At 46.1% G+C, this 14,609-nt stretch overlaps 1 protein-coding gene across 1 annotated transcript in view; it reads right to left on the minus strand.

Annotated features, from left to right (window-relative positions):
• Nucleotides 1-14,609, minus strand: part of tmeff2a (transmembrane protein with EGF-like and two follistatin-like domains 2a) — a 147,129-nt gene that overhangs the window by 92,102 nt on the left and 40,418 nt on the right. The window contains exon 3 of the mRNA XM_020462258.2: nt 2,414-2,543. Within this exon, the coding sequence (XP_020317847.1) occupies nt 2,414-2,543 (130 nt within the window). The remainder of the gene's footprint in view (nt 1-2,413; nt 2,544-14,609) is intronic.

Genomic DNA, 14,609 nt, shown 5'->3' on the forward strand with positions numbered 1-14,609 from the left:
TCATCATATTAACGATAACAACATCACGACAGAGGGTAATAACTTTCTTGTGCTCTGTACTCCCTTTTTTATTCCTGTCATTTGTTTGTAAGACCACTTCCAAGGGTCACTGGCCGGTACATAAATCGTGTCTAAATGGATTTTTACCACACACGCTTTTGACGTGACAGTGAAGAATGGAGTGAAATAAAGGGAAAGAAACACAGAGGGGATGAGGGGGCTGGCTGTGAAGGAGGGGAGTGAGCTGTCAGCCTATTCTCATCACTATCACGCCTGTTCTGCCGAAGTACAACCACATTCCATTTGTTTTCTAAAGCTTGTTCCTCGAAATTAGCTCTTATCACGTGGAAAAAGCCATTCTCTCATACAAAAAGACACACAAACACGTGCGCATGTACACACACACACACACACACACAGAAAATCACAAACACACAAGCAATTTACAGATAGTTAAGAGCTTCCATGTGAGTCAGGCAAGAAGGTGAAGTTTTTTCTTGCGAAACAAATCACAACCTCCCACACAAACACTCCGACTCCAAGTCTGACTGTGTTCCCTGTGAGTGTGGTTTGGACTGCTGAGCTATATGAGTGTTTAAAGTCCCCTAAGTGGAGTTGACCAGGCTGGCAGTGAGGTTAACTGAGTCAGCGACACCCCAAGAGTGCTACTCTACCCCGCCAGTGAAACTTTGAGTGAAGCCAACATGTTCCCCTTGCCAAAGATTCACTTTGGTCAGACAACAAATGGAAGAAAACGGACTGAAAAAGGGACGGACTACCTGGACTTGTCCAATCATTGTCCAATTTTCGTTTCCCACTCAAAATGTTTTAAAACGTTTTCTGTTGCATACCCTAATGAACACGACTCTTACTAGATGTTAAACGCTAGACCTTTTCAACATGCTTGTAGGTTCTTATCTGGAATAAAGGAATCGTGGGATAATCCCAGATTACTGTAGTGGTGAACATGGCACAAATAGTCTCATACCCTTTTCACACTACTGTGCTGACCTAAACCATGCTGTGCTGGCTCTGATATGTTCTTCTCTACAGTCTTTCCAGCACAGTTCCAGCAACCTTAGTGGATGCTGAACCCGGCCAACAAAGTGCAGATTGACTCGGCTTGGCTGCGTCTCCAAGTTTTTTTTTCATGCTATAATAGTAACTTTGATGGACTAAAGTACTGTAGATTAAGTCAGTTTGGCTTTATTTTTTGACAATGGAATGCAGGCCAATGTGTTGGCTTCAAACAGTTTTTCCAACTTTCTATAGGCACTTCCTTCAGAGACCTTTACAGAGAGGTTTTGGTTCAAATTTAACATTGGGCACACAAGAACTCTGGAGTGAGGCATTTAAAATGACGCTACCCATCCCGGTACCGGGATAATTGTCATCAGCAACAGCATAGCGCCCAGTCAAATAATATTACAAAAAATATTCATATTCATGAAATCACAAGTGCAATATTGCAAAACACAGTTTAGGCTTTTGTTAATCCACCTGTCGTCTCAGATTTTGAAATGATGCTTTACAGCGAAAGCAATCCAAGCATTTGTGTAAGTTTATCGATAGCATAGCATTATGTACACTAAGCATTAAGTAGCTAGGTCAAGAAAATCAGAAAAGCAATAAAAAAAAAAGTTTTTTAAAATATATATTCGACAATATATCAACCGAGTGTGTAGCTTTTTCAATAACAGCGGGAGAAACAATGGCTGCTTTACTCAGTTGTGCAAAACTCACTCTGAGAGCCCCCACGTATCCACTTACGCAATGTGATCCTTCACGCTCATTTTTCAAAATAAAAGTCTGAAACTATGTCTAAAGACTTGACACCTTAGGGAAGCCATAGAAAAGGGAATCTGGTTGATATCCCTTTAAATGGAGGATAGGCATGCATAGGAACAGAGGTTTCAAAATAACAGGCACTTCCTGATTGGATTTTCCTCAGGCTTTTGCCTGCAATATCAGTTCAGTTATGCTCACAGATAATGTTTTTACAGTTTTGGAAACTTTAGAGTGTTTTATATCCTAATCTGACAATTATATGCATATTCTAGTTTGTGGGGCTGAGAAATAGGCAGTTTCAAATGGGTACGTTTTTTAGCCAATAATGAAAATACTGCCCCCTACACGCAAAAGGTTAACAAAGCCCTTATAAGTAATAGGCATGTGTGACCATGCTTTAGGAAAGTCCCTTTCGCTGAACTCTATTGTGCCTTGAAAAGTGGCTCAGTGGCTAGCTTTGCAGGTGGCAATAATTCTCCCTAGCTTTTGTGTGTGTGTGTGTGTGTGTGTGTGTGTGTGTGTGTGTGTGTGTGTGTGTGTGTGTGTGTGAGAGAGTGAGATTGTGTATCTGCATGCATGCAAATGAACATGTGCAGTATAAGTCCATCCTTGAGATGCTACATACCGACAGGACAAGAGCCCTCTGACACCACCAGCACTTCAGACTGCTGCTTGCAGGCGTCCCTGCGTAGATAACACTCGTTCTGGTAGTTCTCATTGTTGGAGCCACACACTGGGACGTAGTCATTGTTACACTGCAGAGAGAGCAAAGGTTAAGGTTATGGTCAGATTATTAAATTAATCATCCATCTCGACTCTCCACGTAATACATTATGATTTCCTATATACAAGCTTATGCATCCATAACGTATTTCTTTGTGTGTCTTTATGTATTTCATATTAGTGCAGCGTTTATACATAGGAGAGGTAGCTCTTGTACAATGCACTGAATAATACCACCATCTCTAGGCCTACGGCACTATGGGACATCTAAACTTAGGCTACTGTATATACAATACAGTATCTCTATTGTCATGTTGATTCAACTGCAAATACTGTATAGGCTTGTAGCTCAGGAACACAGACTGGAAATGCAAACCACAAAACAATATGTCATCGTCATGTGTGACATCACAAGGATACCTGGAGCCCACATTTTGTGTCCCACAGGACAGGAGCTAGACTGTCTCTTACAGGCCTCTGGTGGCCCCTAATAGATGAACAATGTGCAGGTCTACACAACGGCATAACGCACAGTAGGCTGTCATTTCATCTGTTCACATTCTGGCAGAACACTGCACACATACACGCATGCACACGCACGCATGCACACACGCACGCATGCACACACACACACACACACACACACACACACACACACACACACACACACACACACACACACACACACACACAGTCAGACTGCCAGGAGCAGCACAAAAATAACCATGCTATCGATTCTAGAGCCTGGAAGCGGTGCAGGGCTACAGAGCGGCAATCATTTTTAACTGGCTGAGAGAGTAAGGGAGGGTGCCATAATGCAGGAGGGGAGGAACAGAGGGTTGGCTCCTGATCAAAGAGAGAGAAAGAAAGGGAAGGAGAACGAGAGATAGAGAGTGAGGGGGAGTAGAGGAAAGAAGAGAGTTAGAGATAGAAAGCAACAGAGAGGGAAAAATGGAAGAGAGGGAGGGAGGGTGAGTAGTGAGGAGGAGGGGTAGAGAAAATAAGAGACTCGGAGATAGAAAGTAAGGATGGGGGAATAAGGAAGAGGGAGGAGGGTGAGGACAAGTGAAGGGGAGAGGAGTGGAAAAAACAGGATTGGAAAAAAAGAAGGACAACGGGAAGAAATTAGAGACACAAAAAATAAAGGAAGGGGTAAATAAGTAACAGAGATGTTTGAAAAAGAGCGGGGGATCACAGTAAAATCTAAATAATTTGAGATCTCTACGATGGAGCTCTATCTATGATGAACTCTCCCCTTCTCACTCCCTCCCCCTTTTCAAGAGAAAGAAAGTATGGCCAATTCTACAGATACGGCCTGGGTGGCTTATAGTGTACGTTTTCATCCTCCTCTCCATCTGGCTCACCGTTTTTTAACACCAGGGACGTCTTTTGCCAGTCATGATGCAACTGAGGGAAAGATAACCGGCAAGAACCTGCGGGTGTCTTGGAGAGTGTCTGTTTTTCTTTGTAAAGCCTCCCCTAGTCTGATCATCTCCCTGTCTCTCTCTCTCCCCTAAGGGGAGCGAGGGGGGTTTAAATATCCCTCTCTTAGGGAGGCAGGCATAGGAGGAGGAGGAACCGTGTGAATTCGCCCCCCGTCTCGGAGCACAGCTATGCAGGCACAAAGATGCCGCTGAGACTCAATGTCTCACAGTTCTCAGTTGCCCAGTCTGGCTTTCATCCTTTTCGATAAGGAGGGATGGTAGAGAGGAGGAGTGGAGAGAAAGAAAGAAAGCATGCAGGGAGATAAACAGGCAATGGCTGTGAGAGGAATCAAAGAGACAGACAGAAAACTGAAGGATGAGAGAAAAATGCATGAGGGATGAAGTTACAGAAGGATATGAGGAAGTGGGGATCGAAGGAGAGGGGTGAATGAGAAGTGATGGAGAGAGGAATAGACAGAAGGTGAGAGAATTTGATCCCCCGCTATTCTCTGCAGTGAGCAAAAGCGATGGGCTAAGGCCATATGGCATGGCCTTCTGCGCCCGCACTGGGCCTTACAAAACGGACCACACCTCTGAACAGAACTTCAGCCCTCCACTGTGACAAAACCTGGAGCACATGGTAGCATTTCAACTACTTACATGGTAGTTCACACAAGGATAGTAAACTAACAAAAATTTGACCAACTGGGGACATTTTGTAAGTCCCTACAAGGTCAAATGCTATTTCTACGGTGTTTAAGGTTAGAATTAGGTTTAGGAGCTAGGGTTAGTTTTAGGGTCGGGAGCTATGGTTAGGTTTATGGTTAGGGTTAAGGTTAGGTTTTTGGGTTAGTGTGTGTGCGTGTGTGTGTGTCTATGGATGTATGTGTCTTTGCCCATCTACATTCATCATCGACATCCCAACCCATTGTATCTACTCCAGGCTGCTGGCTGAGCTGTTGTTCCCAAATACACCTGCAGGGGCTGCTGTGGTTCTGTGTTGTGAGCAACTTCCCCTGTCGCCCCAACTTCCCCTCACTTCCTTTATATTACGGCAGAGAAATAAGGCACGGACATGTAGACCTGTTGTCTACCAGCCTGTGAAACTGTCCTGGCACACAATCATTCAGGGCCAGGGCACTTTGTACACTATGTAGAAAAGGCCTCCTTGACATTGCAGGTGACATCACACAAAGCGTTCGCAAATATTGCAAACATTGTCACTCGACACAGACTCCCATGCTGCACACCGAATAACATTGGACATAGCAGTTGTTTGACAAGGTTGAACATAAAAAGGAGAGCGCAAGAGAGACATGGAGACAGGAAGTAAGGGATGAAGAAGATAAGTGAAAAGGAGGAGAGAGAAAGAAGAGTAGTGGAAAAGAGAGATAAGAATAGGTGAAAAGGAGAGAGAGAGAGAGCGAGAGTAGGAGCATCACTGTCTGTATACGTATAAGAAAGGGACCAAGCACAATTTAGTGTGTGCAAATCCGAGAGGTAGAGGAATCTGAAACCCATACAAACCAAACATGACAACCCATCAGCATCAATAAACAAAAAAGTAAATGAATCCGCTACCCATCTATTTATGCAACCATCCATTAAAATTGGTATCCATCATTCTACACCCATCTAGACATGAATAAAAGCAGAGGGCTAGCCATTCACAGAAGGCTTTGCAGGGCCAGACAATTCAATTCAGCCAGTGGAGACAGATATAAACATGGTGATTAGGAAATGGAACTGAGGCTCTGTAAAACTGGTTGGCGTCGACCCAAATGGCACCCAATTCCCTTCATAGTGCACTACTTTTGAACAAGGCTCATACTGTAGGGCTCTGGTTAAAAGTTGTGCACAGTGTAGGGAAATGAGTGCCGATGATGCTGATGGGTTGTCATGTTTGGTTTGTACGGGTTTCGGTTTCCTCTACCTCTTGGATACACACACATTAAAATGTGCTTGGTCACATTCTTATACATATACAAACATTTAATCATAAAAATGACCATAATGTCATGAAAGCATGACAATTGCCACTAAAGTGTGTATTTCGATCTTAAAAGGTAAACCAGATAACAACAAACGTTCCCACTAGTTTAGAGGAGTTCACTTAAGAGTCTCATTGGGTCTTAACCTAACGTTTCAATAGGAATGACCCAGTGACGTGCAAGGACTGTTTCCAAGAGACCATTCCCTTAATGACAAACAGAACTAACATGTTCTCAGAATATTAAATATTAATGTTCTAGACACGTATCATTAGAACATGGCAAGCACATTCATGTGTCCAGTTTTCTCAGGGTTAATAGAATATTCCAACAACGTGCTACCAAACTTACACAGAACATGGTTACCATGTTCTCAAAATATAAGTTATTAAAATTCTAGACAAATTTCATGAGAACGTTGCATGGACATTAATGTGTCCAGTTTTCTGTGGGTTAAGCAAATATTTCATCAACGTCCCACCAAAGATACACAGAACATGGTTGGCATGTTCTCAGAATATAAGATAATGTTCTAGACACATTTTGGCGAACATGCAATCACTGTAGAACAAACTAGATTAGCTTTATTTAAGAATATCCTATCAAAGGGACCTGAAAAACTCATATTCAATGTTTCTCAGTGTAGTGTCTGAACGAGGACATGGATAATATCCATGGTTTTTCTATTCATTGTCAAGACCGGATGGCAGACTCGGATAAGAAGGGAGGAGTGTGTCTCTTTGTTAACAACAGCTGGTGTACAATCTTCCGGTGCACAATCTGCAGACCATGCTATTTACCAAGAAAGTTTTCATCATTTTCCGTAGCTGTCTATTTACCACCACAAACCGATGCTAGCACCAAGATCACAATCAACGGGTTGTATGGAGCCATCAGCAAACAACAAAATACACATCCAGAGGTTACGTTTCTTGTGGCCAGTGATTTTAATGCAAGGAAACTGAAATTCGTTCTACCTCATTTCTACCAGCATGTCAACTAGAAATGAGGCGACAATACTTTTACTCCACACACAGAAACACATACAAGGCCCTCTCTCACCCTGCATTTGGCAAATCAGACCATAACTATATTCTTCTCATTCCTACTTGCAAGCAAAAACTCAAACAGGAAATACCAGTAACACACTCAATACGGAAGTGGTCCGATAAAGTGGATGCTAAGATACTGGACTGTTTCACTAGCACAGACTGGACTATGTCGCGGGGTTAATCCGATAATATTGAGGAGTTTATCACATCAGTCACCGGCTTCATCAAAAAGTGCATCGACGACGAGCGGGACACTAATCCAGAAACATTTAAGAAACACCGCCAAGACCTCAGATTAGCCATCAAACAGGCTAAGCGTCAATACAGGACTAAGATTGAATCCTACTACGGCAGGTCTGATATTCGACAGATGTGGCAGGGCTTGCAAACTAACACAGATTACAAAGGGAAACCCAGCCGCAAGCTGCGAGTCTACCTGACGAGCTAAATGCCTTCTATGCTCGCTTGGAGGCAAGCAAAACTGAACCACGCATGAGAACACCAGCTGTTCCGGACGACTGTGTGATCTTGCTCTCCATGCTGATGTGAGTTGTTATTATCATTGGAACAACCTTTAAACAGCTTCACATTCGCAATGCTGTGAGGCCAGACGGAATACCAGGATGCATACTCAGAACATGCACTGACGAGGTGACTAGTGTCTTCACCGACAATTTCAACCTATTTCTGACCCGATCTGTAATAGCAACTAGTTTCAAGCAGACCGTGATAGTCCCCATGCCCGAGAATACAAAGGTAACCTGCCTAAATGACTACCGCCCAATAGCACTCACATCTATAGCTATGGAATGCTTTGAAAGGCTGGTCATAGCTCACATCAATGCTATCATCCCAGACACCCTGGACCCACTCCAATTCACATACTGCCGCAAAAGTATTTGATGCACTGCCGATTTTGCAGGTTTTCCTTCTTACAAAGCATGTAGTCTGTAATTTTTATCATAGGTACACTTCAACTGTGAGAGACGGAATCTAAAACAAAAATCCAGAAAATCACAATTAATTAGCATTTTATTGCTTGACATAAGTATTTGATCACCTTCCAACAAGTAAGAATTCCAGCTCTCACAGACATATTCGTTTTTCTTTAAGAAGCCCTCCTGTTGTGACAATACAGAGGCGGATGCAAGATGCAAGCAACGATGGTTTAATGAATACAGTTACAGCAGCAACAGGACAGACAGACTGTACTCAGACGGAATCCGACCCAGGGACTAGGGCGCGTCTTCTGATGATAGCGTGCTGAGAAATCCAGGGGAGTGTGTCCGGATGGGTAGGAGGGAGCACAGCAGATAATCCACACAAGGGCGGTGAGAGATGAGCACGGACACACGACACAAACTCAGAGAAGTAACAACGATCTGACAACAAGAAACACTGGTTACAGAACATATAAAGGGAAGATAAGTGATTCCAGCTGGCACAGACAATCAGGCCGAGATTGGGAACCACGCCCACACAAACACGGGAGAGAGAGAGAGAGAGAGAGAGAGAGAAAGAGAAAGAGAAAGAGGGAGGCAGTGGATTCATGAACCGTGACAATACCCCCCCCCCTAGGAACGCCTCTTGGCGTTCCCAGGCGAATTTACCTGTCGATTGAAATCATCGATAAGGGAGTGATCCAGAATGTCCCTAGCAGGTACCCAACTTCTCTCCTCCGGGCCGTAACCCTCCCAGTCCACCAGGTACTGGAATCCGCGTCCCCTCCTTCTAGAGTCCAAAATACGATTGACAGAAAAGGTGGGTTCCCCATCAACAAGTCGTGGCGGCGGGGGAACCGGGACCGGCGGGTTAATGCGTGCCTGAAACACAGGTTTTATTTTAGACACATGAAAGGTAGGATGAATTCTCCTATACGCCGGAGGAAGCTTGAGCCGGACCGCCACCGGACTAATGATCCTGGTGACTTTGAACGGGCCGATAAATTTGGGGGCAAGCTTGTTCGAAACGGATCGGAGTGGAATGTTCTTAGTAGAAAGCCACACTCTTTGGCCAACGACGTATACCGGAGGCTTCGACCGGTGGCGATCGGCCTTAGCCTTGGTGCGCGCCCCCACCCGGAGAAGAGTCTCACGGGCTCTGCTCCATGCGTGACGGCACCTCTGGATGAAAGCGTGAGCGGAGGGAACAGTGACCTCGGACTCCGTACTGGGAAAGATAGGTGGCTGGTAACCTAAACTACACTCAAACGGAGAGAGACCCGTGGCTGCCACTGGCAACGAATTGTGAGCGTACTCAACCATAGAGAGTTGTTGACTCCAGGAAGAGGGATTCTTAGAAACCAAACATCGCAACACTCTCTCCAAATCTTGGTTGGCCCTCTCCGTTTGACCGTTGCTCTGGGGATGAAACCCTGAAGACAGGCTGACACTCGCTCCCAGTAACCTACAAAACTCTTGCCAAAACTTGGACACAAATTGGGGCCCCCTGTCAGAAACTACGTCCATCGGCAGGCCATGTAAGCGAAAGACGTGATCCACGACAGTTACCGCTGTCTCCTTGGCAGATGGTAATTTAGGCAAGGGAATAAAATGAGCCGCCTTCGAGAACCGGTCCACCACGGTCAAAACAACCGTCTTGCCCTGGGAGGGCGGGAGAGCGGTAACAAAATCTAGCGCGATGTGGGACCAGGGTCTCGAAGGGACCGACAGCGGTTGGAGTAACCCATCTGGGGGTCGATTAGAAGTCTTCCCAGTGGCACAAACCGAGCAAGCCAAGACAAAACTGTGAATGTCACGAGCCATCAGTGGCCACCAAAAGCGTTGCTTAACCAAAAAGCTAGTGCGGCTGACTCCTGGATGACACGCTACGTTGGAGCAATGCCCCCACCGAATAACATCGGACCGACACCCCTCCGGCACAAACAACCGATTAGGCGGACAACCGGGCGGAGGCGTTACCCCTTCTAAGGCCGTTTTGACCCTCGATTCAACCTCCCATGTTAGTGTGGAGACCACTAGGGTCCCGGGTAGGATGCACTCGGGAGTGGATGGGCGTTCGGAATGATCAAAAATGCGAGAAAGGGAATCGGGTTTGACATTCTTGGAACCCGGGCGATACGAGAGAGAGAAGTCAAAACGTCCGAAAAAGAGTGCCCACCGCGCCTGCCTGGAGTTGAGTCGCTTGGCGGTTCTGATATATTCTAAATTCTTGTGATCGGTCCAAACTATAAAAGGTACCCCCGAACCCTCTAACCAATGGCGCCACTCCTCCAGTGCTAACTTCACTGCCAACAACACTCTGTTGCCAATGTCGTAGTTGCGTTCCGCAGGTGATAACCGATGGGAAAGGAACGCGCAAGGGTGCATCTTGTCGTCAGAAGAGGAACGTTGAGAAAGTACCGCACCTACCCCCACCTCTGAAGCGTCCACCTCCACCACGAACTGACGCGAGGGATCGGGAGCTATGAGGATGGGAGCCGAAACAAAGCGGCTCTTGAGTTTGGTGAATGCAGCCTCGGCTGTATCGGACCACCTGAACGTCACTCTGGGGGAGGTTAAGGCGGTAAGAGGAGCGACTATCTGGCTAAAGTTGCGAACGAAACGCCGGTAGAAATTGGCGAATCCCAGAAACCTCTGTAGGGCCTTACGGGAATCTGGGCTTGGCCAATCCACCACAGCCTTAACCTTGTCAGGATCCATGCGAATACCTTCAGTCGAGACGATGTAACCTAGGAATGGAACGGATTGTGCATGAAAAATGCATTTCTCCGCCTTGACAAAAAGTCCATTCTCCAACAACCTCTGAAGCACTCGTCTGACGTGCTGAACGTGTTCCTGGAGAGAAGAAGAAAAAATCTGTATGTCATCCAGGTAAACATATATGAACTGATCAATCATGTCTCTCAGCACGTCATTGACGAGTGCCTGGAAAACCGCTGGGGAGTTGGATAGCCCAAAAGGCATGACCAAATATTCGAAGTGCCCTCTGGGGGTGTTAAACGCGGTCTTCCATTCGTCCCCCCCCCTTATGCGAACCAAATGATATGCATTCCGTAAATCCAACTTAGTGAACACGGATGCTCCCTGTAACCTTTCAAAGGCTGAGGACATCAACGGTAAGGGATAGGTATTCTTCACTGATGTTATTCAACCCACGGTAATCAATGCAAGGACGCAGAGAACCGTCCTTCTTCCCCACAAAGAAGAACCCCGCCCCTGATGGAGAAGAGGAAGGACGAATGAATCCAGATGCCAGAGAATCAGAGATGTATCTCTCCATAGCCTCCCTCTCAGGAACAGAGAGTGAATATAACTTGCCTTTAGGCGGAGACTCACCTGGCAATAATTCTATTGCACAGTCATAGGGACGATGCGGAGGAAGAGAAGCAGCACGGGACTTACTGAACACCTCCTTCAGGTCGAGGTATTCAACAGGCACGTTAGACAAATCCACTGCCTCCTCTAGAAACACAGAATCAGACACAGACGAACAAGCAGACACCAAACAGGACTCAAGGCACTTGTTACTCCACATGGATATAGAGTTATGACCCCAGTCAACTCTGGGGTTGTGTTGGGTGAGCCAAGGGTGGCCGAGAACTAATGGTGCAAGGAGTGAGTCCATGAGTAGAAATGATAGTGTCTCAGTGTGATTGCCAGAAGTGATGAGTGTGATAGGTTCAGTGGTGTGAGAAATGTTGGGGAGTTCTTGACCATTGAGAGCGTTGACGGATATCTTGTGCGAGAGTGAGGTGATAGGAATCTGGAGTTTGTGAGCGAGCTTGAAGTCCATGAAATTACCCTCTGCTCCTGAGTCCAGTAAGGCTTGGGTGTCGTGCGTGTGGGTGGCCCATCTTAGTCTTACCGGGAGGAGAGTAGATGATGAGGTCTTCTCTGTGGTGACACCACCCGATAGTAGCCTCATGCTTACTACCGGGCCTGATCTTTTGCCGGGCAGGAGTGGATAAAGTGGCCCGCTCTACCACAGTAGAGACAGAGTCCTTGGGATCTCCGCCTCTCCCTCTCTTCCCGGGAGAGGCGAGCTCTCCCCAGCTGCATGGGTTCGTGAGCGGAGGCTGAACTGGCCGTGTTCCCGCCGCTGGCATGCCAGCCCTCCGTGTCGTTATACGGTCTGTTAGGGCATGCTCGGCGGCCAATACGACTCAGACGAGCGTCGACCCTCAAGGCTATTTCCACTAGTCCATTTAAATTCCTGGGAAGGTCCAGAACATAAATCTCCTTCTGGATCCGGTCCTCCAGCCCATGCAGGAACATGTCCCACTGCGCCTCCTCGTTCCACTGACACTCTGCGGCCAGAGTGCGGAATTGGATGGAGTATTCCGATACTGAACGGTCTCCTTGGCGAAGGTCAGCGAGTAGTCTGGCCGCCTCCCTACCCGCCACGGCCCGATCGAAGACCCTTCTCATCTCCTCGGAGAGTGTCTGGAAAGAGGTGCAGCATGGGTCCTGGTTCGCCCACACCGCCGTTCCCCAAAGAGCCGCTTTGCCTGATAGCAGTGTGAGTACGAATGCTACCTTAGACTGTTCACGGTTGAAGGTCCGTGGCTGCAACGAGAATTGCATGGAACATCTCGTAAGAAAAGCTCTGCAATAGTCAGGATCACCTGAATAACCCTCTGGTGTCGGTAGCCGTGGCTCTAGCTGGGAATCCGGCTCTGGCGGGGCGGGTTGAACTGCCGGTGTAGGTGGCGCAGCGAGACCCCTCAGATGTCGTAATTGTTGGGTCAGCTGGGATACCTGCGTCACAAGGGCTTGTACTGCCCGACCTGTGCTGGAGATGTTCTCCTCTTGTTGATCCATTCTCGTGATACTGCGGGAAATGAATTCGGTCAGACTCGTTGAACTCGCTGCATCCATGGTCTGGTCAGATCGTTCTGTGACAATACAGAGGCGGATGCAAGATGCAAGCAACGATGGTTTAATGAATACAGTTACAGCAGCAACAGGACAGACAGACTGTACTCAGACGGAATCCGACCCAGGGACTAGGGCGCGTCTTCTGATGATAGCGTGCTGAGAAATCCAGGGGAGTGTGTCCGGATGGGTAGGAGGGAGCACAGCAGATAATCCACACAAGGGCGGTGAGAGATGAGCACGGACACACGACACAAACTCAGAGAAGTAACAACGATCTGACAACAAGAAACACTGGTTACAGAACATATAAAGGGAAGATAAGTGATTCCAGCTGGCACAGACAATCAGGCCGAGATTGGGAACCACGCCCACACAAACACGGGGAGAGAGAGAGAGAGAGAGAGAGAGAGAGAGAGAGAGAAAGAGAAAGAGAAAGAGGGAGGCAGTGGATTCATGAACCGTGACACCTGTTCTCCACTCATTACCTGTATTAACTGCACCTGTTTGAACTCGTTACCTGTATAAAAAGACACCTGTCCACACACTCAATCAAACAGACTCCAACCTCTCCACAATGGCCAAGACCAGAGAGCTGTGTAAGGACATCAGGAATAAAATTGTAGACCTGCACAAGGCTGGGATGGGCTACAGGACAATAGGCAAGCTGCTTGGTGAGAAGGCAACAACTGTTGGTGCAATTATTAGAAAATGGAAGAAGTTCAAGGGTCAATCACCCTCGGTCAGGGGCTCCATGCAAGATCTCACCTCGTGGGGCATCAATGATCATGAGGAAGGTGAAAAAGAAAAAGTCAATCAAGTCTGAATATTTTCCCGAATGTACTGTACTTCAATGTTAATTCACCGAATCGATTACACCTATCCAGTTGTTTCAAAAAAGTAAAATGTTGGTTCAGTGTATGTTAATGTAATTATTTGGCAACATTTACAACACCCCTAACAGATGTAATTAAAAGCAGTTTCTCATTGAAATATGGGAATCTGTAGGTTTACCCCTTGAGCACAAACTATGACCACATTTCCACTACCTCTCATTTATCTCCCTCACCAACTTCAAACATCAGCTATCTGAGCGGCTAACCGATCGCTGCAGCTGTACATAGTCTATTGGTAAATAGCCCACCCTTTCTCACCTACCTCATCCCCATACTGTTTTTATTTATTTACTTTTCTGCTCTTTTGCACACCAATATCTCTACCTGTACATGACCATCTGATCATTCATCACTCCAGTGTTAATCTGCAAAATTGTAATTATTTGCCTACCTCCTCATGCCTTTTGCACACATTGTATATAGACTCCCCCTTTGGTTTCTACTGTGTTATTGACTTGTTAATTGTTTACTCCATGTGTAACTCTTTGTTGTCTGGTCACACTGCTATGCTTTATCTTGGCCAGGTCGCAGTTGCAAATGAGAACTTGTTCTCAACTAGCCTACCTGGTTAAATAAAGGTGAAATAAAATAAATAAATACAATTATCAGTATTTATTAATTTCATATAGTTGAGCATCTCTCCATCATTTTCTTGAAATACACTTTCAAGTAAATCTCAGCTACGTTAGAATTACACTTAAGAAAAACTATTTAATTGATCTTAGTGATTCAGGAGTAACATTAAAACAGGGTAAAATGCTCCATCAACATTAGACCACTTTCCAGAAAGATATAAAATGTCAATGATGAGAGAGTAGTCAGATTAACTGATAACTGACACAGACATGGTTGCATAGTAGAAAGATCAGAATGCCGTGAAGTAGAGGTCGACCGATTA

The sequence above is a fragment of the Oncorhynchus kisutch genome, linkage group LG26, assembly GCF_002021735.2.
Source record: "Oncorhynchus kisutch isolate 150728-3 linkage group LG26, Okis_V2, whole genome shotgun sequence".
NCBI classification, from domain to species: Eukaryota; Metazoa; Chordata; class Actinopteri; order Salmoniformes; family Salmonidae; genus Oncorhynchus; species Oncorhynchus kisutch.